Source organism: Gymnoscopelus braueri (assembly GCF_963280865.1).
Source record: "Gymnoscopelus braueri genome assembly, chromosome: 16".
In the NCBI taxonomy this organism is placed as follows: domain Eukaryota; kingdom Metazoa; phylum Chordata; class Actinopteri; order Myctophiformes; family Myctophidae; genus Gymnoscopelus; species Gymnoscopelus braueri.
Window position 1 is genome coordinate 23,480,044 of NC_137616.1, and position 18,880 is coordinate 23,498,923.

The 18,880-nt window shown below is 41.5% G+C and overlaps 2 protein-coding genes across 3 annotated transcripts; both read left to right on the plus strand.

The window, feature by feature from the left end:
* The first annotated feature begins 1,438 nt into the window (after positions 1 to 1,438).
* On the plus strand, positions 1,439 to 13,627 carry fdft1 (farnesyl-diphosphate farnesyltransferase 1). Of its 2 annotated transcripts, XM_080453367.1 has the most exons (8): positions 1,439 to 1,637; positions 3,776 to 3,873; positions 5,267 to 5,450; positions 7,356 to 7,484; positions 7,768 to 7,959; positions 10,005 to 10,181; positions 11,909 to 12,061; positions 12,159 to 13,627. In XM_080453367.1, exons 1-8 carry the CDS (start codon positions 1,539 to 1,541, stop codon positions 12,384 to 12,386), a joined length of 1,260 nt encoding a protein of 419 aa, XP_080309493.1. In that variant the 5' UTR covers positions 1,439 to 1,538; the 3' UTR covers positions 12,387 to 13,627. The 2 variants fall into 2 exon arrangements, with proteins under 2 accessions (XP_080309493.1, XP_080309492.1); XM_080453366.1 differs by lacking the exon at positions 1,439 to 1,637 and having other exon boundaries at positions 3,194 to 3,873.
* A 466-nt stretch (positions 13,628 to 14,093) lies between these two features.
* On the plus strand, positions 14,094 to 18,880 carry ctsbb (cathepsin Bb). Its single transcript, XM_080453384.1, has 10 exons — positions 14,094 to 14,177; positions 16,499 to 16,622; positions 16,747 to 16,832; positions 16,971 to 17,085; positions 17,199 to 17,314; positions 17,477 to 17,562; positions 17,678 to 17,821; positions 17,942 to 18,058; positions 18,211 to 18,339; positions 18,665 to 18,880. Exons 2-10 carry the CDS (start codon positions 16,500 to 16,502, stop codon positions 18,739 to 18,741), a joined length of 993 nt encoding a protein of 330 aa, XP_080309510.1. The 5' UTR covers positions 14,094 to 14,177; position 16,499; the 3' UTR covers positions 18,742 to 18,880.

Here is an 18,880-nt window from a genome sequence, read left to right on the forward strand (position 1 = left end):
TGATTATGGCTACATACTGTACGTTGACAGGCAATTGTACATGCAACTGAAAGGGGCAAAACATTACCTCACAAGGCCTTAGACGCTGTGCTGCTCCTCACACCCAATTGGTCCAAACAAAGTGGTTTGAACCAACTGACGTTGCCATCCTTAGAGCTTGAAGCTCTCACTAGTGGTGTTAAAAATGAGAAGGGTGCAAAAAGAGAGAGAGACATTTTTGGCCAATGGGTGACACTAGAGGAAAGATCATGGGGTCACTCAAACTGTTATCGTTCCTCCTCCTCCATGGAACATGGATACACCAGCCAATTTCACATCAATCCACATATTAATTTTGAGATATCTTGTGTGCAAAGTTGTCTTAGCTAAAGGGTGTGGCTGCTAGAGGAAAGGCCAAGGGGTCACCAAAATCAGTAGGGTCATCCTGTAGAGACCAAAGTGAATGAACTACATCCTTACACCCTTACCACTAGCTTCAATCATATCTCCACTACTAATTTCCAGGAGGAGCAAAGACCGCTGACAAGTACTGGATAAAACCAAACGAAAACAACATTACAACAATTAAAAACAAACATTTAAAAGTAAATAAAAGTAAACGCCAACTACCAGTGTGTGTGTGTGCGTGCGTGTGTGGAAGGGGGGCCGGAAAAAGTGCAACCAAAGCCTCTCATGTCCATTCTATAAGAGGGTGGGCCTTGAGGACATCTTCTGTATATCTGCTAATGAGATACTTAGCTCAGGGAGCTCAGCTTAGCTCACTGCTCTGTCCCAGATTCTGTGTCAATAGGCTTTACTGTTTACTCCATAAGGAGTCAATGAGAGAGACTCTCACTTATCATGGATTTAGTAACCATAATACAATATGAATAAAAAAATTTATATTGTTCAGGACATTTCTTATTGAAATATAAAATCTGTAATCTATAACATTTTAAACAATATGCCAGTGTAACAAATTTCACATCCAGTGTTCACTGAGACAATAACCAGAATTTTGTAAATATATCTCTATATATTATTGTTTTTAGTGTTGTTGATATGTAATGTAGCCTATTGTTATCATGACGGTGAACGGAGTACAATGGACCACAATGGAAACAAGCCGGCTTCATTGTGTTATCCTTTTGGCATCGTTTTTTCAAACCACTATTAAATTATTAGGTAGGAACAATATGCTGCCTGGTGATTGGTGGCATAACTATTTCCAGTGGTTGGTTACAGTTTCACTCTCATTTCACTAGGGTAGCGCTGTGAAGTAAGGAACCAATCAAATGCCTTGTTTGACTGAAAGTGTGTCAGGGCGGGGCATCACACCAGGCGCTCTGATCAGTGAGTGGCCAGTGAACGCTGAGCCCATACACGCGCCAGCCAATAGCAAGCCTCATTCGATCTGACGACGTTTGTGATTGAAGGGATTGTTTAGCAGCTCCGTTCTGCTAACTGCATTTCTCACACTCACAGTACTTTAATGTAGAAAATACTACCCGGGTTCTTCTCCTTCGCACCTGAGCACACACTACAAACTAGACAGAATCATGGACATCTTGAAGTCGTTAGGGCATCCGGAGGAAATACTCAACCTGCTCAGGTTTAAGATAGGAGGATGTCGAACTGTAATGGCCAAGTTGGACTATGTGAGTACTCGTCTCGAATATACATTCATCAATATGCACCAGCAATATGACACCAAACCAAAATGTCACAGAATGATTGTGTAGATGTCAAGCCGAATGGCAGACTTTGAATGAGCACTTTTGCAGAAGGTATCGGAGAGCACATGATGTTCCCTTCTTCTCTGTAGATACATTCACAGCATCATTCAGTACAGATCATCAGATCATTGCACCTGCACCTCGGCGAATGGCGACAACAGCATCCATAACGACATGCATGCGCATCTGTTTCTTAACGGATATTGTATCAAAGTAGTGATGTGGCTGCATCGATGCTGTGTGTTGGAAAGCAGCATGGTGTTTGTTACCTAACAGCCAGCAGAGATACAGTATATTGACTTGCTTGCCCCGGTGGGTGGCCCGAGCTTTAAGGGTCCACTGGGGAGAAGAGATGTCTGAGCATGTTTGACGCCTAATCCACAACAATCTATTATGGTTAAAACACCGATTTGACCTGATCAGAGAATAACATTAGTCAAGATTGTTCATCAAAGAAATACATATTGTTGAAGCCTATATACATCGTATAAAGAAACACGATAGTATCCCCAAGTGGACAGGCTCCATTGCTATGGCTCCCATCCCTGTTGATGCAAGAGCATCGTCTGCTAAAAGATGTCACAGAAGATGCAAATGGTGCCAGTCAACGGCCAACACTTGAAAACAAATAGAAATACGATGTCCTTCCGATTCCCTGCCACTAGATGTCAGTAGAATAGAACAGTCTGCAGTGAACTTCCTCGACTTTTTAAGTTTGTTAAGTGCGCAAAAGAATAAAGATAATAATGTGTGGTCTGATCTATATTGTTTAACTTCATTCGAACATCCGATTGGCCGATATTACAATGTTTAGAATAAATGCTATGCTATTTATTTCCAATGATCACAGCCTGTGTGTGCACGTCGATTACGGGTTTCAAATATAAACATTTGTAACATGTAAGATGCTTACCCGGTTGCCCCAAATGTTAACTCACGCTTCGGAGTCTTTGTGCAATGTATTAGTCCACATTGTTCAATGAAGAAGTGTTTTAATCCCGTGTGTGGCCGAACGCCATTTCCCCCCCCTCGTTTACTTCCTGTTTATATTGAGTGTAATTCCGTCTTTCACCGGATGCGCCCCGTCACTACCGCCCACAGGGAAGTGAGGGAACTTCCGACAGAATCCGACACAGATGGGATAAAACACTTCTTTATTGAAAAATATGGACTAATACATTGCACAAAGACTCCGAAGCCTGAGTTAACATTTGGGGCAACCGGGTGATTACCTTATATATATATTTTTTGTACATGTACGGATAAGTACGGGCTTTACTGGTGAAAGTGCAGGACGCACTGGGGGTGCTAGCCAAGACTATCGTAGATGTCAAAATCGATCTCATCAAATACATCTAATCGTCTTGATCCAAAGCTAGTAACATGTCGTTTAATAGTAGTTGGGTTAAAGAAAGCGGTACTCCTGTTACTTTGCAGTATTGTTGTGTGACAGTCTAGAGGCTACTGTGTTTTGTTTTGGTGGGAGGAGTGATTCAGCTGTCAAAAACTTCCCCTAGACTTTGCGCGTCTGCGCGATGCTGCGCCATATAGTGCTGATCTACATAGCATGCGGATAGGTTCAGCGCACTTCCAGCCGCGAGAAACCGTTTTGAGATCAGTGACGTTTATCAGGGCCCGCGACTACAACCACTTCAACGTTACTCTGCAAAGTTTTCACCTCCCACCACTATGTTGTCCTCTACTGACCTGCTGCGGTGGTGGTCGGGTCTTATCAAAGCGTAAAGAAATGGACCGCAGTGAGTTATTATAGCAGGAGGAAAAGGCAGCGCTTAGAGGCCCTTCATATGGCCGGAGCAGCTTGTTGCAAATGTTCCGTCTCTCTGTCGGTGTTCAAACGCTCTCTCTGCGTGGCCCAGCGGACCACTAACACTGGCTCCACTACTACCTCACGGTCCCTGGGCCTCAGCGGGGGGAGGCTCGGGGAGCGGGCCGGGCAGGAGAGCTGTTGTTGGGCTGCACGGCCCAGCGCGCCGCTCCGGGCCATAGGGTCCTACTACCAGTACCGACCACAGCCCGTCTCTCTCTGTTTCTCCTGCCAGGAGGCCATGAGCGAGAGCCTGCGGACCTGTTACGTGTATCTGAACCAAACCAGTAGGAGTTTCGCAGCTGTTATTCAAGCGCTAGACGGAGAGTTACGGTAAGTTAAAAAAGAGAAAGAGGCTTGTTTTCCATGCTCCCAGGTGAGGGGCGTGTCACCTGCCTGGTGTCACACAGGCATCCATTGAGCCATTAATGTGAAGGCAGGCATCATGTTTGTGAAGTTGTAAACAAAAGGGTTCCTCAGTCAGGGGCAGTGGTGGAAGTACTCATATATTTTACTTAAGTAAAAGTAGCAATAGGCCTACCACAATATAAAAATACTCTGTTACAAGTAAAAGGCCTGGCTTCAAAATGTTACTTGAGTAAAAGTACAAAAGTATTGCCATGAAAATATACTTAAAGTACTAAAAGTAAAAGTACTAAAATGTTTGAAAATAGAAGATCTACAAGCAAATTTTTCTTTCCAAAATGCTGTGCAATCCTATTGCTAGACTATTGTCTAGCCACTGACATTTTTATGACCCTATAGTACCTGACCCAGAGGTGAAATTCTTGCGGTAATAATCTATTGCTGCCCAATATCTATTTTAAGCCCACAGTCTGGTTGACAGCTGTTTGTAAAGCCGAATCTCAAGTGCATACAGTTGTTGCTAAAGGGCATATACATAGGGCATATACATACCGGTAGGGTACATTATATAGGGCTGGCTAAACTTGGCTGGCTATAGGGCTGGCTAAACTTGGCTGGCTATAGGGCTGGCTAAGTGCTTGATATACTTGTTTTTCTAGTCTCTTAGATCATGACAAAGCAACTTTACAATCACTTGTTAAGTCATCATGTCTAACACTTTGGATACCTGACCTTCTAAATAGGGTGCAGAGACTATTCTAAATGCATTTGTAATGGTACATGACATAAGAACATTTAGAGGATTAAATCGATTTGTAGTTGTTAAACTTCTTATTAAACGTGTGTACTTTCAGTAAATGTGAGTGCTCATAACAAAACTAAACAAATGCAGCATAGTGGGCTGAAAACAAGACATGGCTTAGAGCTGGGTGATATGACTTAAAATCAATATCACGATTATTTAAAACTTTTGCCTTGATTTTGATTAATGAATGATTATAACAAATTGAAAATGGCCGATCTAGAAGCTCACATGCGACATGTTATGAGCTTGTAGATCGGCTATTTTCACTATTTTTGTACAGCGAAGTATAATACAGTGTTAAGTGTTTAATCAGACTAATCGATTTAATTGATTTTAAGAAAATCTATTACATTTTTCCGTGCCGATTTGTTGATAAATAAGAAATGTAGAACAATTATCACAAAAAACCCTGCTTCTCGATTAGCCTACATGAGGAAGGTTAAGTCGGTTAGACTAGTCTAGAGGTTCAAAACTTCACTTTCAATATATCTTTGGTTAATTGCCCAGCCCTACGATGGCAGTCATTCTGAAAGTGCCTCTCCTGTCTCCATTCAGACATGCTGTGTGTATCTTCTATCTGGTGCTGCGGGCTCTGGACACAGTGGAGGATGACATGACTATACCGCTGGAGAAGAAGGTGCCCATGCTGAATGACTTCCACACCTATCTGTACCAGGCGGACTGGTGCTTCACAGAGAGCCAGGAGAAAGACCGCCAGGTTCTGGAGGATTTCCCCACGGTCAGTTGATTGATTGATTAATTAATTGATGTTCTTTAAGTCAAGGACATTGGCCACGGACCCCGATCTGAAAATAGTTTGTGTTAGGGACCCAGAGAAGAGAAGTTTGGTGTTTTGTTGTGAGCTTATAGATCTGCTATTTTTTCACTACTTTAGTGCAGGACTCTTGTATGATGAAGTAGGGCATTCATTTACGGAACATAAACTGCCCGACTGCAATGTAATGAAACTTAATATCTGACCTCTACCTGAACTCACACTCAACAGTTTTGTCCTGAAGTTACAACAGCACCACCACACGACAGACACAAAGAAAATTGCAACAGTGCAGTGAAAATCTGCCAGCTTTACTAACAGCACAGTATGTCTACTAGAACCTGATCGATGCCAGAAAGTTTGGACTGATGCCAATCCCGATTTAGGAGAGGCCTAGTGTAGACCACCGATATCAGATGTTTTGACCACTATTTTGTAAACAGAACTATAATGGAAAATATGAATATCCTGTGAAGTGTTGACCATTTATTAGGAAGATTCAGCAGAGCAACAGCATTACAGATCATAAGGAACAAGCCTCCTGGCCTGTTCCAGTAGCCCCTCTGGGCACAAGCCTCTCGAGCACCAATCTCAGACCGTTATAGTGTCCACTCTACCAGAGATGCTATTATTCTAAATGGTCTTTCAAGGATATATGCTAAAGATAAAGGACACACAAATAGTTACAGAAGTCTTCCATAGATGGCATATGTACTATGGACAGATAATGCTGACAGAGGGAAGGAGTAGCAGTCTGTGGGGGATGTCACCTGATGGACAGCTGTAGTCGAGTTAGAATTAGTTACAGTCTGTCTAGCATTGAATGAGATTGAATGGGAGGCAGTAGTGATGTGCGGGTCGGGTTTTTTCATGACCCGCCCCAACCCGCCACGGAACCCAACCCGCCTCAACCCGTCCCGCGAACCCATATATAAATCTATGGCTCAACCCGCCCGCGACCCACGGTGGGAATATATATATTATATAGCGCTCTTTTAAGTACCCAAAGTCGCTTTAAATGTCTACAGTAGCACAACATTGTCATGGGCTAAATAAACAAGCTTGTTGTTCAAAATATGTTTTTTTTTGCGTGTGAGAGCGGCTGACATGCACACCCGCAGCCCGCATAATTGCCTCTGAAATCCTGACTCGACCACCCACGTCGCGGGTTGACCCGCGGGTTACGGGTCGGCCCGCTCATCACTAGGAGGCAGACAAATACACAATGATAGTGTACATGCATTTGACAGTTTATAAATATTGCTACCACCGAAGAAACAATCAAAAAGCTCACAACTTTGAGTTTGTAGGTCAGCTATTTATGAAAATGAATTTTCTTTAAATCTTTTCTTAAGAATTGGCAGCATAATTGCAGATACCAGTGTCCTCAAAAAAGTTGAATTATGGCTGATATATCTGTTGGGCTACATCTCTAATGTCTGCATCTAGACAGACAGACAGACAGACAGACCAGCCGCCTATAATGCACATCATCACAGTAACAGTGTAGGTTTTTCACACAACAGCAACAGAAAAAAAAGCCTTGCCAAGCCTAATTTTAATTATTCACTATATTCTATGGCTATTTCTGCAATTGCTATGTTAAAGCAATTTCCCAACCGTCCAGTATAGAACATAGTATACAGTATGTGAACCATAGCAAGACAACTGAGATACGCACTTCGCACAGATCTGTATAAATTCTGTTTAACGCAAGGTTACAAGAAGGTCTCTGATCGGAAGCTTGCACTGAATGACTTCTGCACAGATCTGAGTTTGTGGATGCTCTTTTTCCTCAGTATACAGTAGTCTAATAAAAGACATCCATATATCCTGTATTTTCATCCATATATATCATTTTATTTCCAGATCTCCGTGGAATTCAGAAACCTTGGTCAGGAGTACAGGGATGTCATCTCAGATATCTGCCACCGTATGGGGGTGGGAATGGCCGAATTCCTGGAAAAGAAAGTGGGCTCAATGAAGGAGTGGGACAAGGTTAGTACATTGTATAGTTGGTTACATGCCAGTGTTGTGCATTGAAAATAGAATATGTACAAGCTCACAACGGTGTTGTGGGCGTTGTGAACTTGTACAGCTGCTATTTGTGGTGTGCGACACGATGTCTAACCAAGCACAAATCAGCGCGAAAGTGACGTCACAATGAAAACAGCATCCATAAATGTTCGGAACATTACACATAATCAGCATGTCTTATCTTTATTCTCCTCTGTCATATTGCACAATTAATGAATGCATTGTTGTGTGTTCTTCTGTGCAGTACTGCCACTATGTGGCAGGGCTGGTGGGCATAGGTCTGTCTCAGCTTTTCTCAGCATCCCAGCTGGAAGACCCCGAGGTGGGGAGGGACACAGAGCTGGCCAACTCCATGGGCCTGTTCCTTCAGAAGACAAACATCATCCGAGACTACCTGGAGGACATACAACAGGGACGTGCCTTCTGGCCAGAAGAGGTAGGTTTCAGGAAGTTGTTTTATTTGTCCTAAAATGGGGTTCAGGGCACTTGGGCGACGCAAGGGTAAAGTGCCTGTCACTGCTGAGTTCAGGGGTTTGAATCCACCGCGGTGCTTCCAGCTTGGCCGAGCATTTATATGAACACAGTGTTTGGGGGAGGGAAGCTGGGTGGGGAGGGGCATGTTGAACCGTTTTAAATATAGTGAGTCCCTTGACCCATGGGTGGTCATTCCAGTGGGTCCAAGGACATTTTAATGGGTCCATATTACAAATTATTATAATATTTTATTAGTGGGTAATAATTAGTCACATGATCATCTAAAATTCAAATTCAAACAAAAATACATAGAAAACAAAGTACACCAGTAATAGTATATTGAACATACAATAAACACTATCTACTGTATACTATGTTGTATATGTGTACAAGCATAAGATATAACAGAAGTAGAAGCAGAAGTAGATTCAGGCAATGTAGATGTATTCATACATAGTACACTGAGCACAGGCTGAGTACAGTACAGTAGCTGCAGTTGTCTGTTGGCAGCAATAGCCTTCAACTTATTCTTTGGTGGAATGGTATATCTACAGTATATCACTATAACTATTATATCGTCAGTGTCCAGCCGGGACCAGCTAACTCCATTTTCAGTTTTTTTTTTTTTTTTCATAAATCAACGCTATTGAACCCCCTCTACATCTGTGTAATTTTTTTTTTAATAATAACATATGAAAAGTATTAAAAAGCGCCTCTGACGAAAACTCCTAACTCCATTGGACCCTCAAACTGTCCGTCAAAAACAAACAACTCCCCCCTCCTCTCAGGCTCTCGAGAAGCTCTGCTCTGTGTGAGGCAGACAGGGAGAAGATTTTGCAATGCTTTTGGGAGAACATAAACTGGGAAGAGAAGAGAATGTATGTGCAAGGTTTGATAGATGTCACCCCAGTAAAGAGGAGAAGGGTGTCTTCACAAAGGTCATCTGCTCGTGTTTTCTTTTTAAATGTTAATGGACAGAGAATGAGTGTGTGCAGGAGTTTGTTTCAAACATCTCCAAGAGCTCAAGGAGATCATGCCAAAAGACTTTCACAGCTTTTATGACAATCTAAAGCACTAAGAAACACCCACCACACACACGCAACACACAACAGTGTGATAATAGAATGTTGATAGGTATATGATAGGTAAATTCAACTGTGGTTGTTATTGTTAGTGCAGTAGGCTACAGATTTGACAGATTCTATTTTTCATGAATGTATTTTGTATTTATATGCCATTTATTTATTGTTGGTGTGCCATGATCGGTTTTGTTAAATACATGATTGAGTATTGAGGCAGAATTGTTTGTTGCACTCAACTGTAGAAGAACAACAGTGGTAACAGTTAGATCCATGGTTGTTTACAATGCATGTTAAAATAAAAGTTGTTTAAGTACAGAATTCAGCTTGATCTATAGTATATGAGGATGGCGCTCACCATAAATAGCTGATCTCCAAGCTCACAATGCGTTGTGATGTGTTGTGAGCTTTGAGATCCATTGCCAGCTGTTCTTATCAATGATGGACAAAACCTCCTAACTCCACTTGCACTGGATTTGGGTAAAGTGGTGATAATATAATGACACATGCAAGTATCTGATAATATATAAAGTCACAATATCAAGTTTGATGAGGCAGTATTGCTTTGTTTTAAAAATATAAGGTTTTCTTCATTTTCTGAAAAATTGATAATTTGTTTTTCATTTCCTGAACAATTACCATTTTGGATTTAGCTGGTTCCGGCCGAACAGCAGAGATATCATGAATTATTAACAAGCGATCGACAATCAGGCTTCAGGTCTCTGTTATGTTGAGACACTGAAACTACTTCCTAAGAAGTAGTGGAAGGTTATTCTCTTTTAGATTTTTGTTCGCTTTCTTGCCTCCCAGCACCTTCTATTATGGATGTGCACGACTGCTCTCCTGTGTATACGTATACTGTATACAGGGTATATACTGTGTATATATAAACAAGCTTTGCTTACAAACCTTACTGATCCCTGTATAGGCGTGGAGCCAGTTTGCAGAGAAGCTGGAAGACTTTGCCCAGCCAGAGAAGCTGGAATCGGCCCTGTCGTGCCTCAACCTGCTGGTGACTGATGCACTTCACCATGTCCCAGACGTCATCGCCTACCTGTCCCGCCTGCGCAACCAAAGCGTCTTCAATTTTTGTGCCATCCCACAGGTATAGACAACTTTTAGGTCACTCAGAACAGGAGCACAGAACAGTATGCACACTGTAAAAGTCCTGCGTGTCAGTTTAACACTGAGACACCCGGCCTTACAGGTCCATTTTGACACGCTCACAGTTAAATTCTCACTATTAATACAGTCAGCTTGCTTAGCAGCCAGCAGTGCCAACTAACCCTTTTCAGTGTCTGAACTCTGACTCAGTTTTTCCCATTTTGAATGAATGATTGATTGATTTTGGAGATTGTTACACCACCATTTAACCTCTTAAGCCATATATACTTGGCTTACGACGAATAGTGAAAATGGTCAAAAATAGGAACGCCAGGTTAAATGTGGTTAACTAGTATGAATTATAGTACCCACTATTCATTTATCTGTGGCTCAGTTTACTATACTAGTGATAGGCCCACAATGGAAACAAGTCCCCAGGACTTTTTTGTGTTATCCTTTTAGCCTAAATGTCTGACTGTACCTCATGTTGTTTACATTTCTGACTAATAAAGTATTCCATTCAATCATTAGGGGTGTGCCGATACACTCATTTCACGAAACGATACGATACGATATTGGGCTCACAACTTCGATACGATACGCACTTTTTTATTATGAAAATATATGGGGGAGAAAAAAAGCTAATGCAAACAAATAATTCTGTTTTTGCATTATTCAGACATGCTAACTTGTAGCTTTTCAGCTACAATAGCCGTTTTGAATCCAAATAGGGCAATAGTGTGACACCTGACCCGAAAAAACAACAACATGTTGTCACCCTTTTCACCTCGGGGCTGTTTGCATGCCTGATTATTATTATTGTAAAAAAAAGAGATATTTTTTTTCTCCAAAACGATACATATCGTCACGAAAACGTATCGCGATATATCGCGGGACGATATATCGGCACACCCCTACAATCAATCAATCAATCAATCAAACTATCCAGAAATAACTGAGAGGCCTTACAGACCTAAGTATGTTCACTCTTCCCCCAGGACATTAAAGGCCTCTTTATCGTATGTGGCTAGCTGTCTGTTTACACTTATTCATTCCATTATGATAAATACAGTGGTCAGAATGACAGGAATTTGTGTGAAAATAGGACTGGGCGGTTGTGACTAAATGATTAAGATTAAACATGCATACGATAAAAGAACAAAAACGACTGGAATGTTAAGAATGTGCTTTTCAGACATGCAAAAGTGTCACTTTTCAGCTACAGTCACCTTTTTGAACCCAAATAGGGCAATTGTGTGACACCTGACCTGAAAGAAAACAACATGTTGTCACCTTTTTCACCTCGGGGCTGTTTGCATGCCTGGCTTTTACACACACGTTATATTTCCTCTAGTCTTGTTCTTATCAATTCTAGTTTGTGTGAATATCATGCACACCAATCTGTTGTTGCACTTTAAATAATTGTCTCTGATACTGTACCCTTTTGGAAGGTGTAAGATATTTGAAATCAAATCAGCAAAATAGTTATATGAAGACAGATTTTGCATAGTGCTATCCATTATATTTCCCAGTTTATCCATGTCTCAGGTGTGGGTGTGTCAGTATAACAACAGAACAGATGCAATATAACTGTCCTTACATTTCCATGGATATCTTTCAGTTTTGTTAAAAAATATATTAATAGATAAAACACACTTTGGTTCATTTCATCTCATCTCATCCATTTAGTCTGTATTATGATCTGAGTGCTATTCCTCTGTCATCCAGGTGATGGCGATAGCCACCCTGGCAGTGTGTTACAACAACCCCATGGTGTTCCAGCGGGTAGTTAAGATCAGAAAGGGCCAGGCAGTCACGATGATGATGGAAGCCACCAACATGGGAGCTGTTCAGAGCATCATCTCCCAGTACAGTCAAGAGGTAAGGATGACTTGGTGTGTGCTGGTCTGACTGTTATGCGTGTGCTGGTCTGTCTGTTATTTCCACTGAATCAACTGACATCTCTGTCTCTCCACAGATATTACAAAAGGTCTCCCTCACAGATCCATCACGAGACAAAACCCTCCACATCTTGTCACTGATCAGAGAGAAGTCCTCCCTTTCACAGTCGACGCTACCCTCCAGGACACAGCACCTGTCCCCCATGTACCTCTCAGCTGCTATGCTCCTTGCAGCACTCAGCTGGCAGTACCTGAGCACCACTGCAGCACAAGCACAAGGCACTGGCGACGTGCAGGGGCACTGAGCCCTGCACCTTCCCCTCTAACTCTCACCTTTCCTGGGGCACACGGACTGAGAGAGCCCCCTTTGCACCTCACCGCACTGGAGGTCTCGTTGTTTTTTTGTCCAGGGAAAATCTAAATCCACTAATGTTTCTTTCTACCCACGTTTTAAAGGCCTGTGCAGGCCTAGACTGTGGATGGTTTAGTGGTTTCGGACTGGTGTTTGGAAGACAGTTTTTACACACAATGTCGTGTTGCTATATCCATCTGGATGTGCTTCATATTGACTTTCTCTTGTTTGATGATGATGATGATCTGGTGGGTTATATCCTTTATTTCAATTTGGTTACTGTGTTGAATGTCTTGACCCATAGATTGAATTGAATTGAATTGATTGAATTGAATTGGAATATTTTGATGTTTTGAAGTCTGTACATCTTTATTATTTTCACTGTCTCACAAAAGGTAATTCACCGGAAATAACTGATTTTCGATTGGGAAAAGAGTTGTGACTGTTACAACAGTTTCCTATGAGCTTTCCCTTTCCCCCCCCTATTTCATGTATATCCTTGAGAGACAGATTAAGGCTACAATCCACACGCTTTATGTCTGTTGTGTTGCTCTCCTGATGGGAGAGCGGTAATTGCAACAAAGTCAGAACTACAATAAAGATGGTGGGCCTTCTAGTGGCCAATCTGGTGTGCCATCTGCTTAAAATATTTTTTTATTGTCAACCAGTAGTTAGTACAGCTGCTAACAAACCTACACACACTGCTTCGGAAACCAATCATATCACTGCCCCAATATGAAGAACCGTCCTAAAGACTTTGGATTGGTTCGGTAATGCAGGTGATGTTTTTTGAACTCTGATTTCACCCAGTTTTAACAATAAAATCTGGGAGATTGTCCTCAGTCTCTAGTTGAGCAAAGAATTTAGAGTCTAACTTGCAGGTGTCTACCTCCAACCACAGCCAGAACAGCTAGTAGTTATATTGTATTAACATACTTTACCATACAGATTAAAACAGCGTTATATGAATTAAAATGAATCCAGGATTGTAGCTTTAAAGCAAATATGCAATAACAGTAGAAGACCAGGACAGAAATAAATGCCTCCTGGAACAGCTAGCTAAGTGTCCTTAACACAGCTTTGGTGAGTAGAAAGGCTAGCACAGAATTACCTTGTACAGAACCAAAGGAGAACTTCTATGATCATTGCTATGTAATGTGATGTTTTGATTTGTACATAATTGAACAAATAAAATAAAAAAGATGAAATCAACTGTAAAGTGTCTTGAAAGTTAATTTGTGCCATGTCATGTTGGCACAGTACAGATTGGTGGTAGTGATAAATGGCAAACTGCTGATGGGGTATTGGTGGATGATTTTATAGATTTCAGACTATAAAATGATGTTATTAGCTGACCCAAGGTCATGCCACCTATTCCAAGGTCCAATGTTCTGCACTGTGCCAAAACTGTTATTCAGTGGGGGTGGGGTGTTTGGGTGACTTGTCTGTTTGCAAAAACTCAACTGAGCACAAACTTCAGAAATAAAAAAATATATAAATAAAAAATCCCCTTCTTTTTTGCATGTTCTACCAGTGCAAATCTTTGCTAAAAGTTTGCCAGATTGTAATTTTTAGACGATCGCTTTGTCATGTGCTATTTATGGTGCGGGTGAGAGTACAATCATGTGACTATAACCTGTGGCTTGTGAAAGAAAGTGTAGAAAGAATGAAATGGGACGGGTGTTTGCTCACTTCATGATAAGAATCCTGCTGCATAAGAACTATACTCAAAGAAACTGCCCAGGTAAGAGTTGAGGCTTATCTTTGAGCAATTGTTTTTTCTTCTCTGTCATTTGTAGAATATGTTATGCTATGCTTGAATAAGGGCCTGTATTTTATAATGCAAACAACTCAACCTCGGCATAGCTCATTGTCAACAATTGATTTTCACTTACTATCAGGTGCTGGACAGGATCTCTGTAGACAGACACTGATGAGCATGAAGTAACTGAGTAGCATAACATTGGGATATCTAAACAATTTTGTTACTTTTTGCATTAAAAACTGTAACAAATAGCAATATTGTGTAAAATAATTGTACTCTGTGTCAGTGAGTTCTCTGACATAAAGTATATGCATTGTGCACTCAGTCATCATGAAAAAGGGATATCAGTGCACCCCTCATTTTGTGTCAGTTTTAACATACAGTATAGGGGGCACGGGAGCATATAGGACCTAGGCACTAGGTGTTAGGCCGGGGGTCCAGGTTTTCTAGCCATAGCCTTGCAGTGCTGACTACATAATCCTAATGTCAATATACCTCTTAGCTATAAGAATAAGACTATATCCAAAGTGACATATTTTCATATTTAATTTATGTAGTCCCATTAGATCAAACGCACAACCTCAACATTGTTAGGGCTATGCTCTGCTAATGACACTATATTTTTGGTATTGAACATAAGAAACAAATGATCTACTAAATAAAAGGTGCATCTCTCACTTCCGCTTATCTAGATGTACCACTCTCTCCAAGTCAAACAGGTGTAGCTCTGTATGACCACAAATTCTAATATTAGAATACAAACTGAAATGCATCACAAGAATGAAAGTTACACTTTAATCACTACATTACTGTCTGATGCAGTTGAATATATATGTTTTTTAACAACAGGGAATAAACTGAGCTGCCTGTTCAAAACCATGTTGTAATGAAAAGGGAAAAAAATATATTTCTGATTTCTGATTAAATCCAGAATTCTGTCATGTGTTAAATAGCTCTATATCCTGATAGTACTCATTGCTGTATAGATAGACCAGGGGTTTTCAACAGGTGCTGACCATGCATTTAGTGTAGGAGCCTAACAGTATATTTGTATTTGTGCACTGATTGATATGTGATAGATGTAGGCACCGCATTGGCATTGTGTTGGTGGGAGTGTCTCTGTGGCCTCCAGCGGCTATATAAGTAATGGCACTCACCTGCTCACCTTATGGCTGGTTTGACTGTGGGGGCAGGGTGAGCTGGGAGAGGTATATTTTGTTGACTGCGCATTTCATATTTTTGCTCACTGTTAACTAATTTCTTTGCACATATTTATTACATTTATTGGAAACGTATTGTAATATTTGGTGACACTGAGGTAAAAGCATTTTTAAGCTTGAGCATTCGTTTGGACGCGAGTCCTTTAGATGTGTGCGTCATACAGTTTCCATCTCCCAGGCTTAGCCTGCCGGCTGATCAATGTATTGGGGATTGCTATCAGCCGCAACATTTAGTAACGAAGGATTTGTCTTTAAATATTTATTCCACGGAACAGTGCATTAATGAACTGGTGACCTATGATGACGTGTCAATGTTGTCAGTTACTGGGAAGCCAGAGGTCAAGAACTTTCACAGAAAAGGGTGTTACAATCTCAAGAAGGGGAAGTGTACCAGATTGCCTGATTGAGTCATCATTATTAGGAAATGTGTCCATATAGTCACATGCAGTGGGATGCATAGACATGGGCTGCATAGCAAGTGTTGCCAAAGCCCTAATCTTAGCTCATGTCCCCACCCAATGCAAGTGGTCTCCAGGTTGATTCTTAGTCAGAGTGGTGGTCCCTGGTTCACAATCATTTGAAAACCCCTGCTATAGACGTACAGAGTGTTTGTTCAGTAACAGGAGTGTCTCTCCATCTCTTTATTAAACAGAAAATGCATTGTTGGGTCAGGATACCACATTTTATCCAATCAGGAGAGAGAGAACTCACTTAGGATACAGATTAAACAAGTGAAATTGGAAGTGATGAGACAGTAATGAGCTGACAAAATTGGAACTGGAACACTATAAATTTTAAGCTGATAAATGTGTACTTTCTCGTGATTGGCAGAAGATTGGCCACCCACCACCTGAAAATGTATTTTCTGTTTATTAAAGAGATGAAGAGACGCAGAGACCCGTTACTGAACAAACACTCTATAGCAATGATTACTATCAGAAAATAGTGCTTTAACCTTTTAACCAAAATGTTTTTATTTAACCAAAAAAGATCCCTATCATTAAGCACTATTACCCTACCATTAAGTGCATAATATTTGTGAATTATTATAACACACTGATAATGGCCTCCTCTTTACAGAATGCATTGGCAGGTCCTCCTATGTGTTCTCACGGCTTTGTCTGTCAGTGAGGCTCGACCCCATCAAACTCTGACCTCCGCAGAGATGGTTAACCACATTAACAAGGCCAACACCACCTGGATGGTAAGACCAGTTTTTACCTTATCGACCACAGTATCATTTACTGGATCTGACTTTACAATTAAAATAGTTGGAACAGTTGGAATGACTATAATGGTGTCTCTTCTACTTTCTTACCCTGCTCCAGGCAGGGCAGAACTTTCCTAATGCTGACGACAGCTATGTGAAGGGTTTGTGTGGGACCTTCCTGAACGGGCCCAGGCTACCAGAGCTGTGAGTTCAACCCATACAATAAACTGTGTGCACTGTGAGGATATGGGTCTGCAGAACCAAAGACTAAGAACCAAGAACTAAGACCAAACAGGGGATATTCACTGACTAAACACTCAATATCCATCCTTTCTGTCCCAGGACGCATTCTGTTGAAAATGTGAAGCTTCCAGATAGCTTTGACCCACGCCAGCAGTGGCCTGACTGTCCCACAATCCAACAGATCAGAGACCAGGGCTCTTGTGGTTCCTGCTGGGTAAGACAGACCTGAAGCAATAGAATTAACCACATGAACCCTAGTGTCCTTAATCTTAATAGGCAAATATTCAGTGTAAATTGTCTTGTTGTGCTCTCATTGGTTACCCACAGGCCTTTGGAGCAGCCGAGGCCATATCTGACAGAATATGCATCCAGACAAGCGGCAAGGTCTCTGTGGAAATCTCTGCTGAGGACCTACTGTCCTGCTGTAAGGACTGTGGCATGGGGTGAGTATTATGAGCGTGAGTGTGCACAACTGTGGCGCATGCATGGGTGTTTAATTGCTTTACTGACACCTCAAACATGATCTCAGCTACTGTAAGTCCATTCCTCATACTGTACACGCCAAGTGAATAACATGGTAGTTATGGATATGCCTGTGTTTTCAGATGTTTTGGGGGCTATCCCTCTGCTGCCTGGTTATACTGGAAAAACACAGGGCTGGTGACGGGGGGTCTGTATGATTCTGGAGTAGGTAAGGTTATCATACCTGTATATGGCTGGCTTGATTTCATATAACCTCTGCACCATGCTCTCAAACTGACGTGTGTGTGTGTTCTCATACATGCATGTATGATGTACTGTAACAGGCTGTCGGCCCTATACCATTTCTCCCTGTGAGCATCATGTGAATGGAACACGTCCTCCCTGTCAGGGTGAAGGGAAAACTCCTAAATGTGAGACGCAATGCATCGATGGATACTCCCCATCCTACCAAAAGGACAAACATTTTGGTATGCTGTCGCCGCAACAAAACACTGGCAATACTGAATGCAATAAAAACTCAGCTACTCTCATTTCTCTCAGACAATTCAATGAATCCACTTTTGGTAATGCTCAGTCTCCCTCTACAGGTAAGCACACATACAGTGTTCCCGCTAAGGAAGAGCAGATCATGACTGAGCTGTACAAGAATGGACCAGTGGAGGCAGCTTTCTCCGTCTATGCGGATTTCCTTCAATACAAGACAGGTGAGGCTGGTTCTGTGTGTGTGTATGTGTGTGCCTTGTAATATGAAGTTTGCACAAACATGTTATATACACGTTTACATGTATACCTATTGTACAGAAATGCTAATTGATCAGCTTTGATCCTTGTCTAATCTTCCCTGTATGCTTATAAGGTGTGTACCAGCATGTAACCGGGGATATGCTGGGGGGCCACGCCATTAAGATCCTGGGCTGGGGGAAGGAGAATGGAACACCCTATTGGCTGGCTGCCAACTCCTGGAACGCTGACTGGGGAGACAAAGGTAGTACACAACATCCAACTGGACATCCATCTTTGATTGGTCACAAGCATGTTAACCACTCTAAACCCTCTAAATGTAGTAAACTAGACCTGAGTTGGCTCTGTACTGCTTTTGTCCGTCTACACCAAATCTCTTTGCCAAAAATAGCCGATCTACAAGCTCACAAGGTGTCACAATACGTGTTCCCCCCAGAATATGGATGCTGAGATTAATTCCAAAATGGACCTGGGTCAAGCTATGTATGAACGATCTAATTTAGTGACAGCGCCAGGTAGGATTTTCTATTACTTTAAATGTTTTAAATTGGTATGTTTTTTTTTTTAAGGGTTCTTCAAGATCAAACGGGGAAATGATGAATGTGGCATTGAGTCAGGAGTGGTGGCTGGAATCCCACACAGCTAGACCTAAAGGGCCTTGGCTGACCTCCATATCAAATACAAACAAGGGATTCAAAAGGAAGACGTATCTTTGAGAATATCTACATTTGATATGATCAATCTCTATATTGATAAATTACACAGCAATGTTGTTGTTTTTTAAA